Source organism: Megachile rotundata, chromosome 2 (assembly GCF_050947335.1).
Source record: "Megachile rotundata isolate GNS110a chromosome 2, iyMegRotu1, whole genome shotgun sequence".
NCBI classification, from domain to species: domain Eukaryota; kingdom Metazoa; phylum Arthropoda; class Insecta; order Hymenoptera; family Megachilidae; genus Megachile; species Megachile rotundata.
The window spans coordinates 4,905,209-4,931,465 of NC_134984.1; the positions used below are offsets into that span (position 1 = coordinate 4,905,209).

General features: G+C 36.7%; 1 protein-coding gene and 1 long non-coding RNA gene across 2 annotated transcripts; both read right to left on the reverse strand.

The window, feature by feature from the left end:
• Positions 1-624: 624 nt before the first annotated feature.
• Positions 625-5,207, reverse strand: LOC143265867 (uncharacterized). Its single transcript, XM_076540282.1, has 2 exons — positions 3,299-5,207; positions 625-3,020 (listed from the first exon to the last, which is right to left on the reverse strand). Exon 1 carries the CDS (start codon positions 5,062-5,064, stop codon positions 3,538-3,540), a length of 1,527 nt encoding a protein of 508 aa, XP_076396397.1. The 5' UTR covers positions 5,065-5,207; the 3' UTR covers positions 625-3,020; positions 3,299-3,537.
• A 9,991-nt stretch (positions 5,208-15,198) lies between these two features.
• On the reverse strand, positions 15,199-19,490 carry LOC143265868 (uncharacterized). Its single transcript, XR_013040633.1, has 2 exons — positions 19,185-19,490; positions 15,199-15,316 (listed from the first exon to the last, which is right to left on the reverse strand). It is a non-coding gene; the product is annotated as an uncharacterized LOC143265868 (long non-coding RNA).
• Positions 19,491-26,257: the final 6,767 nt, after the last annotated feature.

Below are 26,257 nucleotides of genomic sequence, written 5' to 3' on the forward strand. Positions count from 1 at the left end.
ACCTGGTTGTCAGGGGTCTTGGGATGACAATAATACAATAAACTCATGTCCGTCATCGAGCTAAGAATCGGTGGTAACCGATAGCTAAAGACCGCGACGAATTCTAAGAGTCGCGAATGTTATGGTTAGAGGTCGATGCCTTCTTCTTTGAGAATCACCGAAGATGTCGTGTCGACGTCATGGTGCTGCGTGGCACGTGCACAGAGATTAAGGGTATTCTAGTAGGATCTGGTTACAGAGTGGGGAGAATATTGCATCCTTCGTTAAGCGGACCTTGAGGGACAGCAAGGCACTTAACCCAGAACTTTCAGAGAATACACATCGCAAATTATTACAAAGACTTTTTATCTAACATACACTATAAAATTAGACTTTGTACAAGAGAAATGTAAACGCGCGTTGACAAGATGACTGAGTGTTCGGCGTGCGAGCTGGACATCGACTAACTGATTCATTTTTTTTTTCCAAGATGGCGATGAGATGTTGAGGTAGGGCAACCACAAACCCGAGGTGATAGTTCTCCCTAAGCACAATAGGTTGCGGCCTCCTCTAGAGTCGTTCCTGCCAGCCTTAGCCGACTTACCGACAGACATGAAAATAAAAAATGTCGTTAGCGACCTGAGATTAGAAATACTAATAGTGACCTGAGATGGGATGTGGAAAATTTGCAAAAAACCACAAAAAGGAAAAATGGAATAAGCAGACGAGAGATGAACAATCATGGCCAGGGGAAGGGGCCGGTTATGAACAATACCACGAGCGAGACAAGCAGCCCGTGAGAAAGGATACGAAATTCACAGGACAAACATTCCAGAGGAAAATAGACAGAAGAAACTCAAGAGAAGCAAAGCAAGAATAAAAACTAGGATGATAATTAGGTTAAGCATGGTTGGCTAGTTGGTTGAACCTATTAATAAGAAGAAATCTGTTTAATTCTGTATGGAATGTTATGAATATTGAAGTTTTTAAGGTCGTGAATAAGGAGATTTTCAGGAACATCAATGTTAAATCCTTCAGAAAGGCCTAAGACATATTCGTCTAAACGAGGAGTGCGAGCCATAGCACATAGGTCAGCTGTTCTAATTACGAATGGGAATTTAGGAATATTCAAGATAAATTTAATAATTTTGTTTTGCACACGCTGAAACAGAAGCTTGCGCGAGTCTGAAACACAATCCCACCAGACCACGAACCCGTATGTGAGCACGGGTCGGATGCACATGCGGTACAAGGCCAACCTGATGTTAGAGTTCAGGTTCGAAGATCTCGCGATGTGTGGCTTAAGTACTCCGAAAGCCTTCCAGGTTTTGTCTATACGGTCGTCAATAGCCGGGATCCAGTTGAGTCTATTATCAAGTATGACTCCAAGGTATTTCACAGAGTTGGACCACTCAATCGAGATGCCGTTCACCTTAAGGGTGGTGCAAACGGGCTCGCGCTTCCTGGAGAAAACAATCGCTTCAGTTTTTTCAGCGTTAAGAGAAAGTTTCCATCTCACGAAGAAATCAGTAATAAGGTCGAGGTAAAATTGAACGCGAAGACAAGCCACATGCACCTTGAAGGAAGAAGTGAGTAAAGCGGTATCATCAGCATATAGAGCAAGCATGCAGTTAAAAAGAGAAGGAATGTCGTTGATGAATATATTGAAAAGAATAGGGCCGAGAACAGACCCCTGAGGTACGCCCGCAAGGACCCGACGAGGGGAGGAACAGGACCCATCAACTTTGACGAAAAAGGATCTATTGGAAAGATAGTTAAAAATGAGCATTATTAGATTCCGGTTAAATTTAAGGCAGTGAAGTTTAAAGATTAAAGCATGGTGCCAAACAGAATCAAAAGCCTTTGCCAGGTCAAGCAGGACCATGACAGAGGACTTGTTAGTATTAAACCCGTGGATTATGCGTTGGGCGATTCTAGTAATCTGGTGTAGGGTGGAATGTGACTTCCTGAAACCAAACTGTTGGTCAATGACAATTTTTTGTTCTTTTAAATGACTATTGATTGATCGGGAGATGATTATTTCAAGCGTCTTTCCGAGAATAGAAAGCAGGGTGATGGGCCTGTAGCTCGAAGCCTGGTCGGCAGGCTTGCCGGGCTTGTGGATGGGGACGACCTTCGCCTGTTTCTAGTCGACAGAGAAATAGGAGTTAATCAGACAGAACTGGAAAATGTAGAAGATCTGTACAATGAGCTTTTTGGAGGCGTGTTTAAGCATAAGAGCAAAAACTCCATCCTTCCCAGGAGCTTTGGAATTTTTAAAGCCTGAGATAACATCCGAGACAGCCCTCGGCGTTAGATCAGCCCATGACGTTGGGGAGGGGGTTTGGTTCCTGGAGAACTCCATAATGAAGTTGTCGACCGTTAATTGAAGGGGAGAGCTAGCAGCGCTAGCCTCGATGTAGACTGACTCAGACTGGTCCGCGAGAATCTCAGCTTTTTCAGGCGCACTAGAAATAGGCTGGCCACCCCTACTCAAGACAGGAAGCGGTGTACTTGTAGATTTACCGGCAAGAATTTTATAGACTGGCCAAAAGGTAGGGTTAGGTTTTTGGAAAGAACCCAGTTTATTAATCCAGTCCTTATGTATAAGGATCCGAACAAACGGATGTAAAAAGGAAGATCCAAAACGCTGGACGTGCTTTCTAAGATGCCTCCTTTTCCTGATGAGTGAGAGAAGATAAGGATCATTTTGAAGAAACGCGTGTCGAGTGCGAGATGTGTCAATTTTCAGGGTGGCAGCCCTTCTAGCGGAATGCATCAGGGTGACAATGCTCCGGACAACATCATCAATATCCCGCGGACCAGCGAAGGCAGAACGCATATCAAAGTTGCCCGTCAGAGATCGATACTTCTCCCAATCAATCTCTACATCAATTCCCCAGGAGAGGCTCTCCGTAGATGCAGCAAGGACCACTGGGGAGTGGTCAAAGGGACCCGGGTCACGGGTGTCACATATGAATGAAAGGTCCGAGTCTACCAGAAAGATGTCTAAGGTGGAGGGGCTCACACCAGGGGCCGACCTGGTGAAATGGTTTGGGAAAATCACTTCATAGTTGTTGGAGAAGTGCTGATATAATATCTTCCCACTGGGATTGGCCCTGGAATTGTTCCAATGGCGGTGCTTGACATTAAAATCCCCACCGATGACAAATGGAGAACCAATACTGGTCAGATTATCCAAATGGGAGGGAGAGAGAGTGGTGGAGGGTGGGACGTAGGCCACCCCCACATAGAATTTTGGATGCCTCAGTTTAACAGCGCAGAACTCATACCCGACAACTCTATTCATGTTGATCACTGAATGAGCGAGATTTTTATTAAGAAGAATAGCAACCCCGCCTCCAGTGCCAGAGATTCTATCCTGTCTAACCATGGAAAAGCCTGGGCTGCTGACGACATCAGTGGGAGACAGAAAAGTTTCTGTAATCAGCACAATATCAGGTTGTTCCTTCGAGATGAGAAGGAGAAGCTCATTTCTGTTCCTTTTGAAGGACCTGATATTCCAAAGAAGAATGTTGGGGAAGGAAGCCATAGATTTTATTTTAGACTACCAAGAACTGAGATAAAGACTTGAAACTTTTGTGCATCGGAATTACAGCCACGAAGGCGAGTATTGAGGGTTTTGACGGTCGACAACATTAAGTCAACATCTACCAGCGAGTGGAGGGCCTGGAACTCGCTCATTAATTCATTGAACTTAGCCCCCTCATCGGAAGGAGCTGACTGAATACGGGGCAGTGGCCCATGCTTAGCAGCATCAGCGTATGACAACGCACGAGGCATGGGCTCCTCAAACGGAAGAGGACCCATGGGGCGGGATGGCCTGGCGGGACGGCTAGGAGGGGAGGCCAAACTACTCAGATTTTGCCTGTTTTTGAGGCCAGGAAAGTCAATCGCCGACGGAGGGGGAAGAGGCTTGGACCTCTTGGAGTCTCGACGACTAAGATAATCCAGTAGTGAGGGGCAGCCGGAGTAGTTATCTGTGTGCTGCCCGCCGCAGTTCGCGCACCTCGCAGGGGTATCGGGCGTCTTGGAGCAATCCGCAGTGCGATGTTTGGCACCGCATTTAACACACCTCGGGGGCATGTTGCACTTTGACGCCGAGTGCCGGAAGGCCTGGCAGCGGAAACACTGAGTGTGGTTCTTATTGGAATAATATCTGACCCAATAGACTCTGGTTGAAAACAGGAAGCCAATTTTGTTGACTTGAGAGAGACTAGTACCGGCAGGGAAGTTGACACGGAAGATTGGCTTGGAAATCGACTTGCCAATTTGAAATATGGAGGTTGGCAGCAAGCCGTGGTTCTTGATTTCAGACAGGACAGCGTCCGTAGGAGTGGCAGGGAGGCCACGAAGGACAACGCTAAGGATCTTCTCGCTGTTCCTTGTAAAAGTGAAGAAATTCTTATTGTTCTCTTTAAGGAAGTTAATCATTTTTTTATGAGAGTCGAGATTATCGAATTGGATGCGGATCCCTTTTTTGAGCAACTTAAGTTTGAAGGTTTTGCCGCATAAGTCTGTGAGTTGCTTCTCGAAAACCGAGGCAGAGCAAGAAAAGTGGGAGGCATAGATAGGTGGAACTTTCTCCGAGGTTTGGCGCGAGTGTCTGTTAGGTTCCGCTACCGGTATATCAGTGTCGGTATTAGAGCGACCGTCGGTAATTTTACCGGCCGAAGACGAATTCTGCAGGGGAGCGCTGGAGTTCTCCTCCAAACAATCGGATGCGTCAGCAAGAACGCTGAAACAGTTACTAGTAGGGACGCATGGGATGGCGTCCATTTTGTTTGATGAATTAATGGGGGCCACACGGTTGGGGTTTTCAAATATGGAAGAAACTCCGCTGGCAGCGGCCAATATGGATAATTTCTCGCGATTCGTGAGGAGAATTCGATTTAACTCCTCCTTGGAGGGGGTACCACTCGCTTGAAGGCTAGCCGGCATGTCGATTAATTTAATCGACTTACAAGGGACATTACCCAATCGCCAATCGCCGATTTTGATGCGCTTTGAGTATGATATAGAACGCAAAAAAATATTTGACACGTATTTTTTTTTATCGGCCATCGTCCATGCTGAAAGGGTGAAAATGGCCCCTAAAGTTGGGGCTGCAAAACATATTTTCTCGAATATCTCAGGAACTATTAGGCCTAGACAAAAAATTAAAAGTGCAAATTTTTCTGTTTTAGAAGGCCAATAATATGGCCGAAGTGGATTTTTGAAAAATTTATTTGTTTAAAAAATATATTAAAAATTAACATTATTTTGCAAATTTTTTTAATAAAGCTTTGTACTATTTTGATCAAATTTTACACATGTAAACTATAGGTCAAAAGACAAAATACGGATAAATTGGAATTTTTAATTTCGCTTGTGGAAAAAATATTATTGTCGTTGAAGTTATTTCATTCAGTACACGACTGATTTCTATACATAGTATTCTAGAAATTATATTATATAACATTTTTTATACTAATTTATTTAAAAAATGAATTTGAAGGTCCATAGGTGTCTCTATAAAAATATGCTGCTCGAGTCAGATATTCTATTTGATCCGCGTTATGGTCGCATATTGGTGGCAGTATTCAATGCACGGAAGATCTTAACGCGTAAATTGTACTTATGTGAAGAGTAATATCTTCGTAATAATGTAGAGTACGTGCAATTAAAGGCATTGCATGTGTTGATGAAGAATTGCCCCACGATTGAAAATTACATAGCAACTCTGAAAATATAATTTTTTTATCATTTCCAGAACGGTAATTTGTATGTTGAAATGATATTCTGAATGGTTTAAAAATAGTAGTAAGTATAAAAAGATTTACGATATCTATCTTAAAACTGGAATAAAGATAGGACGATGACGGCTGTTCGAGAATCCAAGCAAGAGGTAAGGCAAAGCCGGTAGAAACGCGAAAAGTACACTTTTTCTGGTCGCCTACAATAACACCGGCTAAATTCGTTGGAGGTTACATTGTTTTTCTAACGTAGTCGTTGTCGCGACTCTAACCGTCAAACCGACGCACGGCAACAGCTAAGTCAATCAGGTTACCACGCGAACTCCACTCTTTGTTTGGATTCTCGAACTGCCGCAACTGGGAACAATCAAAATTGTCCAATAGCGAAACCCAGACAACTGCATATAAGAGCGTCGAACCTTGGGCGAGCCCTACTCGTTTTCTAATCAGCACGTTTGAAGAAGCGCATACGTTTACATCTCGGTGAGATGTTCGTTTCACGTCAATTATCTAAGCGCGACTGCGTCGCCAAGTTAAAGTGACTAAAGTTCTGCAATCGCGAGGCTGCCCAAGGTTCAACTAGGAATCTGTTCGATCTTACAATAAGTGGCAACTCGCACGTATCACTCAACTGCATCCGGGTACGGATCAAAAGGTTCGTGTTATCACCATGAGTACTATAGACGGCGAATCAAAACGACCAGTAACGCAGATCTGTCTGCTACCAATTTCGATTTTAGAAAATAATGATTCAAGCACCACGATATAATTAGATTATATCCATTGTAACCTGTATTGTGATCGTCTATTAGTTAATGCGTTATTTCAAATTCATTATGTATGTCTTACTTATAAATCTCGTTAATCATTAAGTTATAAATATTAGGTTATTGTTCGTTATTCTATTCTTGTTTTTTCGTTTAGTCTGCAAGTAAATCACATTTATCTATCAGTGTTCTTAATGTTTACAAACGTTGAGCTAATTTATTTTGTCGTCGTGAGCTCATATGTATCGTTTCGCATTCTCTGAATGCGAGGCGGGCGGTATGTTCAGTTTCACATATGTATTCAAAAGAAAGCGATTCGAAGAAAACGTTGGCGACTCGTCAAGTAAATCGACAACATTCATTTTCCGCAACCTGCCCCGCGTCCCGCATAACTATCTATCTTTATTAAACTTCATTTTCGTATATGTCCGGCGTTTCTGTTGAGCAGGATTATTTAAAGAATAATTATATTTTAGACTGTACTTCCAAAAACCTACATGCTCCAAATTGCCTGAAAATTTGAGAGTGGGTTTCTTTTTAATAAAAATATTGATTCCGAGAAGAATTTTTGAAGAGTCAAAAAAAATTTTACATCATTTAAATGTCATTCCCTACTTTACAGACGCAATTATTCCCGGCAGGATACTTGAGGCAGATTTGAAGGTGATTTTGATGTTATGAAATCTGCTATTTTCAGTTGTTTTTTAGAAGGTATCAATGTATCAAGAGTACTAGAATTACAATATAACACATGGTTCATTGTGCTTCGTTACTAATGTATTACATGTATAAAAATGGATTGCATTAATTTATACTTTCTTGCAAAGAAAATGAGTGACCACGAAAGAGCGCTTGAATGGCTAAAAGAAGTAAATTTAATATCTAGGGAAAAGTGGTGTCCAAAACATAAAATGAAGAAGCTTTACAATAATGAAACAGAACGATTAGGCAATTTCTGATGTTAAAGATCAGGAAAAATATGATCACAGTATTATAGCTGTTCACAACACATCGTAGTCACGCCTTTTATTAATTAACTTATTTTGAAATTATGCTTGCACAATCACTAGAAATTTTCTATGTGAAAATTTCGATAGGTTCGAGCACTGGCATTTGTGTATTCAAAAGTCAATAATAATAACTTATGCTTCTGCATGGCAATTCTCATATAATCAGACTCAGCATGAGTTTCCTATCGTTGAGGACGAAACGGTTTCAACTGAATCAATTGTTGATAGATTTTTGTTATGTTCAGAATTGTGTGTTTTAGCCCTTGACAGACAATATGAATTAGGAGAATTAATCAATGGTCTTGCTGTAATAGTTGAAATTGATGAGCGTAAAATTGGACGAAGGAAGTTTGAAAGAGGACGTTTGCGTGAAGAATATGGGTATTATGTACAATTTTTATGGCTGTTGTTATTTTAATATATTTATTTTTAATTTTTATTTCCTATTTCGTATTAAAAATTTATAATAGGGATGATAGAGCGAGAAGAGCAAAAATATCGGTTCGAAATATGTCCTGGAAACAAACAAAATGAAAATACTTTTGTTTCATTAATTAGGAATCATGCGGCAATCGATTTGGAAACACATAGGGATTGTTGGAAGAGTTATATAAATTTTAATAATTATGGTTATGTTAACAAAACTATAAATCATAGCACTAATTTCGTAGACCCAGAAAGCGGTGCTTATACTCACAATATTGAATCGTCCTGGTGTGTTTTCAAAGCATGATTCAGTAGAGGAGATAATAGACAAGATAGTTTCATTGATCATATGTGCGAGTTTCTGTGGCGTTTCCAAACAAGATAAAATGAGAAAGAACCATTTATCCAATTAGTTGATGATATTAAACATGTATACTCTGCATATCAATAATATTTTCATACCAATATAATTCAAGCCTTAACTTCAGTAAATTAGATTAGGTTAGGCTAGGGTAGATTAATATTAAAAAATCATAGGCATCAGTTGAATTTAATTTCTATGGCTTTTAACTATTGGGGTTGCCATTGTAGAAAACGTAGATAACATTAGGTGCAAATACTATGCCGATAAAATAGGAAATGACACCCAAATGATAAAAAAATTTTTTCTCGAGTCGCCAAAAATCCTTCTTGGAATCATTATTTTTATTTAAAAAAAAATCCGTCCCTCAAATTCGAACCAATTTGAACCATGGTAGTTTTCGAAAGTTTATCCTGTGCGGAAATGCAGTTTCCGGTGAAACGTTTGACTGTATGTAGGTGTCGCCACAGTAATACCCTCTGTGAAGACTTTAATCAAAGCAGGATTTAACTTTACCGACTAATGTTAAGTGGGTAAAAATGGGTAATCACTTGTTTTATTAATGTGCAAGAGTTTTTATAATGTTTATTAATAATGTCTATTTTAACTTATAGAGACAATTTAGTATAAAAATAATTCGCGAAGTGATTTGAAAGCTTCCTGCGAACACGATGGATCAAGGAATAATACAAAAACCAAAAAAACATTTCCTGCATAAACTAACTCGACATGTAACCCGAAATAAAACGGGAATTCAAGATTTTTATCAGAAGTACACAATCAAGGATTGCATTGAAATAATTAATGACGCATGGAATACAGTTACGCAAAGCAATATCAAAAATGCGTGGAAAAAATTATTACGCCACACCACCAGATGGAAACTGAAGCAGAAGAAGAAGAGGAAAAAGATATAATTTCCGAAATGCAACATAATTGCACGCAGTTTTCAGAAGAGAACATAGCTACAAAAGACATAATAGAATATTTATCTACATGTACGACGGAGAAAAATACATATTTAAAAGAAGCTGAAAAAGCTGACAAAAGGAGATAGTATGAAGAAGAATCACTCATCGCGCATAATGTGTCATGTGTACATGGTGAGGAACTTTCGTAAACGAATTGATGTGTAAAAAAGGTGGATATTTTTAACGTTTCGATACTAAGGACTGGACAATCGTGGTGCTTGTGTAATTGTGTGTTTGTTTAGTGTAGGTTCCGAAAATTGTACTATTATTATATGGAAAACATCAAATATGACAGTCACCCTTTTTACTTGACAATCCCATAGAGCGGATATTGATATGCTCTTGTGGATTTTAGCGAGTAAATAGGTTTCTTGCCATACGACGATATGCTTCAAAATTAATGAAGAATTCTCGCATCGTAAATTCACTCATGAGGTAAGCGTCCGAGTATTCTTTAATTTTATGTCGTTAAACAAATAATCATTTTTTTTAATTATCTAAAGAAACTGCGCTTGATCTTTACCTTTATTTTCGCTTAATCCATACAATTAGTTTCGTTAATAAATTTATACTTATTAATAGTTGTGAATTTTATAACTACTTACCGGGCTAATGACCACAGTAGTCGACGCCCGCAACAAGAATCAATCGATCAATCAATCAATAACTACTTACCGGCTGACGTATTACCGATGATGGTAACTATGTTACCGATATCGCGTGATTTGTTTGTTCACGACCAGGGTCAACCGTCACGCTTGCACCCGTCGCTCACACATCTGAGCGCGCGCTATTCTAAGCGCTCTGATTGGTCAGTGTTTTTCATTAGTAATTCAAAAACTAAGCTTTAATCAGCATTTTGGCAAAGGAAAAAGTTGTTCAGAATCACCCCAGCTACCACCCCCTAAAATTATGCCCACCAGTAGCCGAACACCCTGTATAAAGGGAATTGAAAATTTAGAGGAGCGTTGGAATCAATGTATCACACTGGAAGGAAAGTATATTGATGATTAAAGTGGAATTTCTAAAAAAAAATTTGTTTTTCTTAGACGGGAGACTTATTGAGTGATGTGTTACAGTATTCACTCCGTAAATGTTACTTTTGCCGGTCTCGATTGTAACATTTACGGTAGAGGTCTTACATTCTTTGTAGTGTGCCGAACGTAGAAAGAGACAGCCATACAAAAGACAAAGAGGGATAGAGTTTCGAGCGTTCGGCAAATATGAAAGACTCGTGCGTGTTCTGTCTTTTAAATTTAAAAATTAAAATTCTTTATTTTTGGTTTTTCGTCAATGGAACTTTTACCATCGTATTTGTCTCGTTTTTCTGATTAAAATGACACCAAACACGATATGATTACGATCGTAATTACTTATGTAACAAGCCATAAAAGTTTGACATGTAACATTTACGGTAGAGGTGCGAATTCCTACTAAAGGCTTGCTATACAAGCAATTATGATTTTAATTATACCGTGTTTGGTACCATTTTAATCAGAAAAACGAGACGAATACGATAATCAAAGCTTCATTGATGAAATCCCAAAAATAAAGAATTTTGATTTTTGAATTTAAAAGACAGAAGACGCACGAGTGCTTCATATTTGCCGAACGCGTCAACCTTCTGCTTCTCTTTCTTTTCCATTCGCCCTCCTCTTTTATGTTAAAAACTTTAATCACTCGTTACACACACAATTGTTAACGTAATTATATCATGTTTGGTGTCATTTTAATCAGGAAATCTAGACAAATACAACAGTAAAAGTTTCATGAAAAAATAGTAAGAAATAAGAAAGTTACAATCTTTTCCTTTGCTTGCATTAGTATGTATGTGTCTCACCGATATTCCATCCTCGTCGTTTCGGCGACCGATCGAGTTTCATTCTTGACTGATTTCGAGGGTGATCCCCCCCAGTAGTGGGGATACGATTTTAACATTTACGGTAGAGATCTTTTTAACATTTACGGAATGAATACTGTATCTGCAAATGTTTATACAAACCAAAATGACGACCGTTTGTTCGAGCGAGCGTGAAGAGCGCGAGTAAAGCATTGTATTTTCCGTCGATGGAATATTCCATCGATCGTTAACCGCGCACCACATGAATCCCACATTCTATCGATTTAGTAATTTTTCAAAACGAATCGTTCAGTAGGTAAAAGCCGTTCTTTACCTCACGAGCGCTGTTAACATCTGGGTCTAGGTTCCAGAATCGTTACACATATTTAAAGTCCTCCATTTTGTGGAAACACGTTAAGATATTTATTTTAAACAAGAATATGCATGTCGAGTTGCAAAATGTTCGATGTGGGAAAATATTCTCAAAACAACTCATTGGCAGTGGTAATGGCGAACTCCCTGTAGACGTTTTGACTGGGTGTGTCACGTTTGTTAATAATCTTTGTCAGTTGACTAAATCAAAAGCTGAACTTATTGAAAAGGTGTTCCCAAACGTTGTTAAAAATTTCAGAGATTAGATTTGGTTAAGCGAACGAGCTGTACTGGCTCCTAAAAACATAGGTGTAAATGAATTAAATTTCAAAATTCAAAATGAAATTGCCGGCGAATTGAGAACATACAAATCAGTTTATTCCGCTACTAACCAAGATGATGTCGTCAACTATCCACCCGAATTTTTGAACTCGCTAGATTTGCCAGGGCTGTCACCCTATAATCTTCAATTAAAATTCAGATTGGTTGTCATAATATTACGAAATATCAACCAGCCGCGTCTTTGTAACGGTACACTGCTAGCGATCAAAAAATTACTTAATAATGTGATCGAAGCAACACACATTCCAATGATTCGAATCGACATACCGTTTTAATTAAAACGGCTGCAGTCTAAAGTGAGGCTTGCTTTCGATATAACCATAATTTAGAGAACCCACGTTTCTCGCCTGGTCAATTGTATGTTGACTGTTCGCGCGTTGGAAAACCATCATCTTTGTTTATTTAAGCACAAAATAAACAAACAAAAAATATTGTGTACCAGAAAGAGTTACAATGAAAATATCATTTAATTTTACAATGTGTAAGTACAGTGGACATGTATGTTAAGTATTCATATAAAATTCATTGACATAGCACTATGTATTGACACAGCAATACTTATGTATATCCTAAAGTCTAATATAAAGTCTAATATAACAAATAGTTAATCAGACATTGTTAATAAACTTATGAAACTCTTTCACGTTAAATAAACGAGTGATTATTTTACCGGATTAATATTAGTTGGTGAAGTGGGGTCCTTAATCAAAGGAGGACTCACTCTACAAAAGTGTGGCGCCACCTACTTCTGGTTTGGCGATCCGGCGGAAAGTGCATTTCCGCACGTAGGTGAGCTTCATTCTCTTGTGAAAGTGTACATGTAAGCGTACAGACGTGGAAATTGTAGGAAAATGAGTACAAGTTTAGCTTCGCAATAGTTACGTATAATAGTGCGCGATCATATTTTATGTAAAGTTTTAAACTCGCACTATATTTGTGATTATTATTGTTAATAAATATAAAGAAACCTTTGTTATATTTAAACCATGTGTGAAATTCTTTTACCACTTTCACGTCGATAAAGTAAAGTTCTAAAAATCACGAAGAAAAACTCTACAAAGGGGGATACTATGGCGACACCTACATACAGTCAAACGTTTCACCGGAAACTGCATTTCCGCACAGGATGAACTTCCTACAACCTCCATGCTCCAAATTAGTCCAATTTTGGGGCATGGGTTTCTTTTTAATAAAAATAATGATTCCGAGAAGGATTTTTGGCGACTGAGAAAAAAATTTGTTATCGTTTGGGTGTCATTCCCTATTTTATCGGCATAGTGTTTGTACCTAATGTTATCTACGCTTTCTACAATGGCAACCCCAATAGTTAAAAGCCATAGAAATTAAATTCAACTGATGCCTATGATTTTTTAATATTAATCTACCCTAACCTAACCTAATCTAATTTACTGAAGTTAAGGCTTGAATTATATTGGTATGAAAATATTATTGATATGCAGAGTATACATGTTTAATATCATCAGCTAATTGGATAAATGGTTCTTTCTCATTTTATCTTGTTTGGAAACGCCACAGAAACTCGCACATGTGATCAATGAAACTATCTTGTCTATTATCTCCTCTACTGAATCATGCTTTGAAAACACACCAGGACGATTCAATATTGTGAGTATAAGCACCGCTTTCTGGGTCTACGAAATTAGTGCTATGATTTATAGTTTTGTTAACATAACCATAATTATTAAAATTTATATAACTCTTCCAACAATCCCTATGTGTTTCCAAATCGATTGCCGCATGATTCCTAATTAATGAAACAAAAGTATTTTCATTTTGTTTGTTTCCAGGACATATTTCGAACCGATATTTTTGCTCTTCTCGCTCTATCATCCCTATTATAAATTTTTAATACGAAATAGGAAATAAAAATTAAAAATAAATATATTAAAATAACAACAGCCATAAAAATTGTACATAATACCCATATTCTTCACGCAAACGTCCTCTTTCAAACTTCCTTCGTCCAATTTTACGCTCATCAATTTCAACTATTACAGCAAGACCATTGATTAATTCTCCTAATTCATATTGTCTGTCAAGGGCTAAAACACACAATTCTGAACATAACAAAAATCTATCAACAATTGATTCAGTTGAAACCGTTTCGTCCTCAACGATAGGAAACTCATGCTGAGTCTGATTATATGAGAATTGCCATGCAGAAGCATAAGTTATTATTATTGACTTTTGAATACACAAATGCCAGTGCTCGAACCTATCGAAATTTTCACATAGAAAATTTCTAGTGATTGTGCAAGCATAATTTCAAAATAAATTAATTAATAAAAGGCGTGACTACGATGTGTTGTGAACAGCTATAATACTGTGATCATATTTTTCCTGATCTTTAACATCAGAAATTGCCTAATCGTTCTGTTTCATTATTGTAAAGCTTCTTCATTTTATGTTTTGGACACCACTTTTCCCTAGATATTAAATTTACTTCTTTTAGCCATTCAAGCGCTCTTTCGTGGTCAGTCATTTTCTTTGCAAGAAAATATAAATTAATGCAATCCATTTTTATACATGTAATACATTAGTAACGAAGCACAATGAACCATGTGTTATATTGTAATTCTAGTACTCTTGATACATTGATACCTTTTAAAAAACAACTGAAAATAGCAGATTTCATAACATCAAAATCACCTTCAAATCTGCCTCAAGTATCCTGCCGGGAATAATTGCGTCCGAAAAATGGCACCTAACTCATGCAAAAATTTTTTCTCAAGTCGCCAAAAATGCTTCTCCGAATCAACATTATTATTAAAAGAAATCCATTCCCAAAATTTCATGCTCCAAAACTTAGAGCATGTCGATTTTTGGAAGTACAGCCTGAAAGTTTTAATGTGCAATTTAAATGTTCAAGTCAACCAAAATGTGGACTGAGGCTTCATTTTTCAATTGTTAATCAAAAACATGCACCAATCAGAGCACAATAATTGCACGCGTCCAGAAACTAGGGCGACAGTTTTGAGCCTGTCAGCTAGGCATAATCATGAACAAGTACGTTTACGCCATGACTGTGTAATTGCTAACAAAAAGCCGCTACATCAAAGTCACGTCAAATACCAAATAAAAGAAATAAAAAATTAGGTTATGCGTTATTTACAAAGAATAAGGAACAAAATATCAAAAACTGTTGTACACAATTACACACAATTTTGCACCTTACAAAGATGCAAAAAAAAGTTGCATATTTTGAATGAAAAATAACTTTTCTATTTATCAGAAAGATTTTAAATCTAATATTTAATAAATGTATTAACACCTGTCTACTTTAAATTCACAAAACATGCAAAAATAATATAAATCGGACTCACTTAGTGTTTAAAAATAATGTTACTTCGGTGAAAATGAGTCCTCATGAATGAGTCGTTTCACTGATCTTGATACTCACTACATAACAGCTGATGTCACAGTCGGGTGAGTGAACTTTGCTTCGCTGACACTTTTCATTGCCATTTTTCACTGCAATATTTTATTGTCACTTTTAAGTAACTTATAATAACGATGGATAAAGAAGCGAAAACGCGTGAACTACTATTATCCAAAAATAACTTTAACGATTGTTTTTTTCTTAACGTTGTGCTTCGATCGTTTTACCCTAAACTGGTGATCGTAACACGATCAGCGTGACTCCTTCGATTCCTCTTTCTCTTTCTCTCTTCCCTGTCAAACATATTTCTCAAGGGTCTGTTATAAGAAGATGTAGAAGCTTGCACATGTTTTTCTGCCAAGGATGTTAATCGCGTTACGATCAGTAGTTCAGTGTACAGCGTCCTGCAGTGAATTCTCCTTGTCGATGGCATTTTGCGAAAAAGTAATATTGCGCCATGATTTCTTTGAAATTCCATGAAATTCGCCATGAACGTTAATCTATGTCGATAGAGAGCCCGAGCTTACTATTTTATCATTAAAATTTCACGAACAGGAAGCTAAAGTTTTAAATAGACGAAAATTTGTCACGCACTATTTTAGCAAAATTGGGCTCTGTACCGAACTAGATTTGAGGTCTGAGAATAGTCTGAAAAGAAAATCATGAAGAAATATTACTTTTTCTCAAAATTGCACTGGCGACGAAAAATGGTGTTTTCTATATTTTTGGCAACTAGATATTTACTCTTCTTGTTACTCCTAAATAGAAACAATCTAAGTTAGACAAAAATTGTTCAGGTTTTTTTATTACTAGATTAGAGACTTAACAAGAGATTTCACTCGTACTGATTTTAAAATCTACACAGCTAACGGTACAAACATGGAAATGTTGGACACAACCAAATTGAAACCTCGGATTATGGCATCCATTTTTATAGAATAATTCTAACCGAATATGGTCAAATGCACCCTTAATTTTGAAGTGATTTGGTTTTTCCACGTTACGTTTTTCATTTTTTTTATCGCTTGTAAGTGTTTTTGAATAATTGTTATACATTTTTATATCCACAGGTACAAAGAACCTACATTTAATAGTATTCATATCGAATAATATTTAAGGGGTAACACCACTCTAGAGCCCGAAAAAGAGGCCTAACTTTGACAATTTATTTTGGAAGAACGACAAACGGAAAAGAATTTCTTTTCAGAGGGTTTATTTAATACATATTGAACTACGACAAAATAATTTTTGATTGTCATTTTCGTACAAAATGGAGGCGACAGAGCCGATCGGCGGAAACAGCTTTTGTAAAAACACTCCTACGGGAGGACGGATTTCTCGTTATGTATGAGTCGTGGAATCAAAAATAAAAGGAATTTATAATCTATATACAATTGGTTTTGGAAGTACGTAGGGGTTTTTTGATTAATCAATTTTTGTGCAAGTTATGCGTTTTTTAAGGAATGAATCGATTTGTTTATAAAGTGAGAGAGAGAGAGATGGCGGGTAAGTGCTCCGATTTGAAAAAGCAATTCGTTTCATTTTCTTTTCTTTTATATCATTTTATTTTCTTTTAAACTTCCTACATATATCGGTTTTTGATTTTTTTGACTACGGCGCACCTTGCCGTAAAATATAAAAAAATGAGAGAATAATAATTGTACCAATATCTAACTATCACATTTATACAAAAGTAGTGCTCCGTCATCTTCAATAGAAAATAACATTTTTTTTATTTTTGATTTTTCACAATTACAATTTGTGATCAAAATATCTGAAAAAATTCTATAATATGCGTTATGTGGACTTCAATTTCAGAATTTTTATGCAAAATCGAATAGAAAAAATAGGCCAACAACTGGAATTTTGTTTTTTCCTTTTTACTCTCTCCATAGATGAGACAGGGGATTGAAACTTGGCATGAGATGCTTTTTTTTCAATGTGCTATCAACTGACGTATTCATTTGGCTTAAAGGCACATTGGACTACCTGATTCGACTAGACTTTTTATTGTACCAAAGATCCGATAGGTAATACTTATGCTATACACATGCAATAGAAAATTCATAAACTAATGAAACTACATTCTCTTACACGCTTTGCAGTTCCAATCTGTATCGATTCCTTTAAAACAGTATATTAAGATCACATGACCAATATCATAATAAAATGTACCAAAGTATAAAACATCACATTGTTACTAAAGCTAAAACTAAAACTCCCTCTGGAAAAACTGTAAGCAGTACAAAGAAAAATTAACCATTTTCTTGCTCAAAGGATTTGCGTCACTTTTGTAGATCCTCATGACCAAGAAAAACGGTGATTAAAGCCTATGTGGCAAATGTAGAAAACTCAATAGCCTCACATTATCAGACATGCATTCAATACTCCACATCCAATACTTCTCTCACAGACTAAACAAAATGACAATATTCACAATACTGGATCTAGAAAAAGTATATCACCACACTCAGATTGCATTAAAAGACTGGAAAAAAGCAACCAAATATAATGTAATAACCTTTGGCCTAAGAAATGCTGCACAGTCTTTTTAAATATTTATGAACAATAAGAAACAAACTGCTGCACAGAAACAAACCTCTCTAAATAAATGCTTAGAATGTTAAGAAACAGGAAACTGAAGGGGAAAATTGGTGAATGCACTTTTGCTGGCACATCCCAAAATTAATATACTATTACTTTTAATTACAAATGCTTCTGGCTTAACAAGTGAAGTTGTGCTACATCAAAAAGTTAATGAAACATGAAAACCCCTCAATTCACATTTAAAGAACAGTAGTATAGCACCTACAACATGAAGTTTACTACCATTCTTAAGGCAATAAAACATTTCAAGCATTTTACCAAAGGATGCTACTTTACTATTTAGACAGACTACAAACCACTTATGTACAATTTCCTTCAAAGATCTGATAAAGCAGCACTGAGACAACTATGACAAATTGACTACGTTGGACAGTTTACTATAGACATTATGCACATTCGACAATCTTCCAATGAAGTTGCTGATGCTTTGTTGTGGTTGAACATGATCAACATATCAATTGTGTTGAACACCCAGCAACCAGCTGATCAACAAAAAACTTACCCAAAATTGATTCTATTACTACAGGGTAAAATATTGCTGCACCTAAAAGAGTTAAGACTACATAACACAGAAGAAACTATTTATTGTGAAGTTTTGGATGAACAACATTGACCATATGTACCAACAACATTAACCATATGTACCAGCAACATTGACAAAACAAATTTTCAACAATACGCATAACCTTTCACATCCCAGCCATTGGACAACTAACAACAACAAATTCGCCTGGCCCAAAATAAATAAGAATATCGTACACTGTGCTAAGACCTATATTCCTTAACAACATAGCGAAATCATGAAGCATATAGTAAATTCTAACCATGTGTGGTTGTTTCATACGAAAGATTTAAACATATGCATATTGACATTATTAAGTGCTTTATCATCGATAGATACCTAAGTATTGCTTTCTATTGATCGACTTCTCTGGGTAGCCTGAGACAAACCCATTTAACATCATGTCAGCTAACACAGTGGTCTAACACAATTTTTGTGCCTTTTGGATAATAAGATTTGAAGCTGTATGCACAATAACTATGCTCATCACCTGAAGGTACAATATTCAAGAATATTAACAATTTAATAATGTATAAACACATACATACCACAGTATATTATTCAAACAGTGTAGCAGAAAGATAACACAGATGATATCAATAATATGCCATGAAAAAAGCAATTGGGTTGCAATTTTTCTAACCCTGTTACACGAATTGAGATACAATTTCAAAAAGGATGTTGGCCTAATAGCAGTGTTTATATATTGAATGTATTTTAAGTGACGTCCATCAGTGCTTTCGACAGACCGGTTAAAACTTGTGTTTATAGGAATTCATAAATTGACTAACCTGCCAAATATAGATACAAGGATAACGTTGCCTTTTTACCGGAACAAGTTTGGCGGGAGCACAGACTAAAGATGGAACCAGAGGCGCACTCCCTGGTGGGATCTTTCGTCTTTTGAGCGGGAAGTTCAAATCCAATTTCATATCAATCTCTATAAATTTGGAATATATTTATAATAAATTTTCGGTATATTATTAATATTATCTTTTGAGGTATTTGCATCAATTTGACGACGTTGAAAAATTGGAAAACAAAAAAATATCGGAAAATTATTACTCTACAAAATATATTTGAAGAATACGTATTACGGAAATGATTAGCTCAAATAACTTATAAGAAAAAGAAAAACTATATATCAAGTAATGATGCCTTTTTTAAAATATAAACAATAAATATAGGAACTAATATCTATGAATGATGTTATGATTAAAAAATGTGTGATTCGTCAAAAGTAAATATTAATATACTTTGCTAGGTATGAACAGGATCATTTAGTCGTATACGAAGTCTTGTCGTACTGTTTTGAGACCGGTGGTATAAAAAAACCGATCATAATAGCGGACAACACGACTCACCTACCTGAAACGGTGGTACCCCGCGCAGTGTTGGGCAGTCGTGAGATTTTATCTCACGCGAGAGCTTTATGCGCATGCGTCAGCTGACGCCACAGCTTGCTACCAGTGCCGTACCTAGCTGGTACACGCAGTGGTGACTGATGAGGGCACCTTAATGATCCTACATAATTTTTCAAAAATTCTTATAATTGCACTGTAAACTATGAATGTATAGGTTGGGTTAGATTGGATTAAGCTGACCTAAACGGCGACAACAAATGAAAGCAGCAACAATGGCGAGCAACGCTATGAGCGACCCGAAGGCTTGGGCAGACTTTTTAATCGGAAAGTACTGGAACGAGGAACTTGAACGTCAGCCTGGTCACAGCACCATTAGGGGACGGATTGAGAACCGAGGGAAAGTGCTGGAAGAGAGAAAAGAAATAAATAGCGAGAGCAATGGGCTCATGTAGCGTTGTGGAGAAAGACTGGGGCGAAGTAGGAACAAAAAGGGGAAAAGCGGGCAGCGAAAAGGGGAAAAAGAGATAAGCGGAGTCCTAAGCGAGAAGCGGAAGTCGAAATTAGGCGCGGGGCGGAAACGCAATCATGCGAGCGAATATCAACGAATTTGTGCAGGGGGCGGGGATGAGGAAAACAGTAGAATACGTTACACGCACATACTATGGTATAACATATATTTTATACTTTTATATTTACATTTTACGTGTCACTTATTACATATTTATCCTTCGGTTGTTTATTTATTTACTTATTCATTATATTACTTTATTTGGTGTAACAGCGACGACATTAGTATTAATAATGCGCACAGGAAACCGCGTATAGATAAATAGGGGGAGCAGGAAACAACAGCGCGGGGGCGAGGGGTGGGGGCGGCAGGCCCGAAACAGAGGCAAGAGTAGAAACAAATAGCGTTAACTAGGCAGAGGGAAGGAAAGGATTATAAAGCGCGGAGATATTAATTTGTTAATCGGAAATGGAATATGAGTAACAGGCAATACACAAGAGATAGGCAGTAGTAACAGACTATAGAACGACACTTAGGTGGGAAATGGTGGAGGAGGTTGCGGTTTTACCGTATGTTCGAGCTCACCGGGCGGCGGTGCCGAGGGGGCGTTACAGGATCAGCGGGAGGTCAGCGCATTTTGCCCGGGAGCCTCCCTCTAGATCTTGACGCAGCCCCTAGGGCCAAAACCCTTTGGTTGAGAGCATCCAGTCTCCACACATGGAACACACACGCGGGGTGGGGGGAGGGGGGAAGTCTTTCTTCCACAACTGCGAGCGATGGCTTAGACCAGGTCTACTATGCCCCATCCGGTAAGGAAGCCTGGCGGGTTGCCGCCAACCCCTGCGTAGCGGGGGCGGGAGACAGTTTTAGTGAGTAGGCCGTGGAAACCGCCCCTCTTCTAGGGGCGCCGGAAGCGGGAGTCTCACACTATCTGGGCTATCTTCCCAGATGTCCGTTACTGGATTTCTGTCTTCCTAAATAAAAAAAAAAAAAAAAAAAAAGATTGGATTAGGCTGAGTTAGGTTAGTTATATATATAACTGTATAAAACTATACAACTATATATATCGTGAAGTATATAATATAATATAATGGGAGTAGGGTATGGTTTCTAATGGAATATGGGAGATTATTATATTTAAAATAACACAAAAACACAATAACGTTTAAAACACTAAATAAATTTATTATTGAAGAAAAACGACTTGGAGGGACCTCTTTGAATAACCCACTATATTTTATACGTGTGAAAATTATAATATCAGAGAAACAATAACAAAGATATACATGGATCTTATTTTATTAACATGCGTAGATCTGATCAAAATCGAGCGATATCTTTTTCCTTTGCCTTTGCAACAAATGTTGGTATTCATATAACAAATCGGCTGCAAACGTAAAAAATAATAATAATCATAAATAAATTTAATATTACTTTTATTATATATAATCTGTTGTATTATTTAACCCTTTTATTCTCTTTCCTGCAATTTTCTTCAGATTTATTTTTTTTCCTCACTAGGGCCTAATGATACCTTATATTTCATCAAAGTGTATACGCTACTGAGGACTTCTACGGATAGCTTACTGCGCATGCACTGGGACTGCCCAACACTAACCCCGCGTCCTTTTCCAGCTTGTAGCGTCAATTTTTGAGGCTCCATCGTTCTGAAAAGCTCATTTTAAAGGGGAAGCTTCAAAGAATATAACCATATGTTTTATAAATTTTAACCTTTTACGCCCCTCATTGAAAAAAATGCAGAAAAAGAATTTGCTCAAATTTTCCGACATTTTATAGAAAATTGACGGAATTAGAAAAAATATTTTAAAATAGCCCAATCCTTCGTGAATAAAACAAAAAAAAGTTTAGCTCAATCGGTTGAGTAGTTTCTGAGAAAAAAATTCCTAAGGGGACCCTATTTTTGCCAAAATGGGCAAAAATTGCAAGCTTTGAAGGCTTGCCATTCATTAATAAATTCGAAACCGGCAAAATGATGACTTAAACGCTCCCTAATTTCACATGGACTATAACATATTTCGATTAGAACAAAATCGGAAATGGTGACTTCCAAAAGTGATCGATTTGACGTGGAATGACCCAAAGGCAATATTTCGCAACAACTCATGGTAAGTAGGGGACAGTATTGGACGGAGCATTAAAAGATTTACAGTGCACACTAGCTTACAAAGACTTTTCATAGAGAATCAAAACCCTTAAAGATTTATTTGAATAGGTAAAATCACTTTTTCAAAGAATGGTTAGGTTCTTCATATACTTTTAAAGGTATGAACAGTGTTAATTTAATCGCGCACGAAGTCTTGCTTTGATACCTGTGATATAATACAACCGGTCAGAGTTGCGAAGGATATGACTTGCCTACCTGAAACGGAGGTACACCGCGTCCTTTTCCATACGATAGTGACGTCAATTTTCGGAGTTTCATCGTTATGAGGAGTGATGGAAATGGGAATGTAGATTTATAATATAATATTGAAAACCATTAAATATAAGACAACACAATTAACACAATTTGAACACTAAATGAATTTATTTTAAAACAAGAAACAACTAGGAAGGAACTTTAAATGAAACACAAAATCTTCTAATATACGTGTACGAAATCGTAATTGCAGAGAGAACAGTGAAGAATAATTATATAGATCAGGGGTGGCCAACCTGCGACTCGCGAGCCACATGCGGCTCTTTGAAGGATTATTTGTGGCTCTCGATAAATGTACCCACGTTCCCTTTTCATTTTTGTGCTATTATATTTTAAAAAATTATTATCATTCCGTATGTGTTTCAAAATGTCTTTGAAATTACTGACGACAAATATGACAGACTAAGTGCAACGTTGTAACAAATTTCATTTCCGTCCAAGTTAAGAATGATATGACTCATCGAAAACTGCGCCATCCAAAATTGCGGCTCGCGAAACATTTCAAATTTTGAGAAATGGCTTGGACTATCAAGGAGCTTGGCCACCCCTAATATAGATATTATTTTATTTTAACACTAGGGGGCGGTGCCCCCTGGCCGCTTCGCGGCCCAACCCCCCGAGGCGCTTCTCGCCTATTTCGTGTGCATACGCTTCTAAAGTGACATGGTGAGTGGATCTTGGACTGTGGAGTAGAGGGGGTAGCGATCCGCGTTACAGCGTTACGCGTGACACCGTTACCTTATGATTTTATACTATAGAGTAAGATTTGAGAATATAATTGAAACGGGCGGTATCGTATAAATAGTAGATAAATATACATACTTTATTACCGACTTATCAGCAAATTACCGACATTTTTCTGCATTTATTTATGCTATTTTCAACAAGGGGCTCATTTTGAAGGGTAAATTTCAACGAATATGACCATATTTTTTTTTATATAAACCCTTTAGGCCCCCTATTGAGAAAAACAAAAAAAGAATTTTTTAAATTTATCGATATTATAAAACAAATTGACGAAGTCGAAAAAATATTTTATAATAGTCCAATCCTTTATGAATAAAACAAAAGAAAAATATAGGCAAGTCGAATGAGTAGCTTCTGAGAAAAAATTAGTAAGTGAAGCCTATTTACCCTGGGCAAAAATTGTAAATCTCCCAGGCTTGTTATCTCTTAAGGGGGAGACCAGTATGACACCTTAAAAAAAATCGATTTTTTTTTATCATCTTAAAAAATTCTCCCTTCTTTTCTGCGTATAATGGCGAAAACCGGGTTTAAAAATTCGAAAAACTCCCGTCGCTAGACCTGTTTTTGTTGTGATTTTATTTATGGACACACTAAATAAAACATGTGTAATATGGTTGGCCAACACTCACTTTATTGAATAATTGAAAAATAATAATATGGAAATAAAAATTATATAATAAGAAAGAAAACACATGCTCTTTACTTCATAACACTCTTCATCTAGACCGCAGGTGAACACAATAGGTAACATAAACACGGTAAAAGAAAGCTAGTAATCTAGAAAAACAAAAGAACCTGGCGCTCTATTTAAATTGTATATTCGCCGTCATTGACCGATTTCCAACAGTTTTCGTATCGCACATAGCACTAATTTCGCGTATGCACATGTAACTTTAACCTCGTTTTTCTCGGAACACCATTTTTGGACCTTGCATCCATCCTACAGCCTAAACGGAGGTTCAGATCACCTTGGAATTTTATGTGGTAGTATTTCAAATCAGTGGCTATCGGCCTAACATAAAACATCCCAGAAAACAAATCTAATTTTAGAGAAAAAAAATAAAATGTTGGAAAAATTTGCGTAATGTGTTTTGCTACTTTGATAATTTTTATATGCCATTCGGTTGAATAATCAAATCAGGTCGGAGATTAGGCCGAAAACAGCGTCGATTTCCTTTACTTATAATTTTATTTTATGCATTTCTGACGACTCGTTTGATCTGTACCCTGGATACAGTGAAGAAGTGCGCCGAAGTGTAGACCATCTATCTTTTTTTGTTTTTAACTATACCATCCTAATTTGGACTGATTTTTTTTTTAAATATTTAAATAAAGGTCCATTTTAACTGAATTCATCAAAAGATTTGATTTTTCTTAAGCGACAAAACTCTGACGATCTTTTAAAGATAGGCCCGTTTTAGGTTGCGTCATACTGGTCTTCCCCCTTAACAACTTTGAGACCCGCAAGATGATGACTTAAATCCGCCTTAATATCACATGGACTACAACATATTTTGATTAAAGCAAAATCGCAGATAGCAAGGTTCAAAATTGATCGATTTCGCGTAGAATAACCCAATGGAAGAGATTTCAATTTTCTTATTTCGCATTATTTTTTCAAAAAACTTTTATTATTGCATTTGTCTCGCTATTCTGGCTGAAATGGCACAAATAAGATATAATTACGATCACAATTACTTATGTAGCACACCATGAAAATTTCGGACTTCTATACTTATGACAGACGTTACATTAACAATCAAAATGCATTTAGAATAAAAAATTAAATGAAACAATGAATTTCTTAATGTTATTTACAAAAATAATTTCTCCCGAAATTTTCGGAATCGACTAAATTCCTTACTTAAACATATACAATTTAGAACAAAATAATTTTAAGAAAAAAAATACGCCGACTTCGAAATGCACTAAAAAGTATAAAATAATTTCTATTTCCTAAAGAAGTAATTTGTATTTCATTCAATCATACAATTACGTAACAGATATGAATGAAACCTATTTACTCGTTAGGTAGTATATTAAATACATTTCAACCTTTTCGGAGGCGGCGCAAAATTAAACGTTTACTGAGGTATTTTTAATTATGCGCCGCCTCCGAATATCAATAGATATAAAAAAATACGTATTAAATGATTTCCGAAAAGCTATCACATATGTAAATTTCATTAAAATCCGCGTGTTACGCATTGGTGATGTCCCTGACCAGTTTCCATTTTATTTAAGTAATAAATAATCACCCCACATTCTAATAACTATAAACCAATTTTAAAAATATTATGCCTTACTAACCAATTAACTGCCACAGTTAATTTAAAACTGACATTTATGCGAGCCCTGAAAAAAAACGTAGACATGAAAATGGATTGAAAGCAAGCTTTACAAAAGAAAGGTTGAAAAGAAAAGAACCTTTCAAGATTTCGGTAAGGAAGTACTGAGTGTGGTGTAACAGCCATAAACTTCAAGATACTCTCGAAAATGTTAAGAGTTAAATGGTCATTCTATAAATTTGAGTATCCCTAACTAAAAAAAATATAGATCTTTTATGTTTGACTGTTTTATAAATCTGCAAACTTTTACAAAAAATCAAAAAGGGGCGATTTCAGACTTACTCTTACTAGATATTTAAATCTTAGTTCTATCGTCAGAACATTTCACTTAATAATTTGTTATCAGTATTTAAACATTTACATAAGACAAACGTCCTAGTACTTAAATGAGTCCTAGTAATTAACAATGGAATGAAAATTTTGTTAATAATAATGATTTTGCTTATTTTTAATTTTT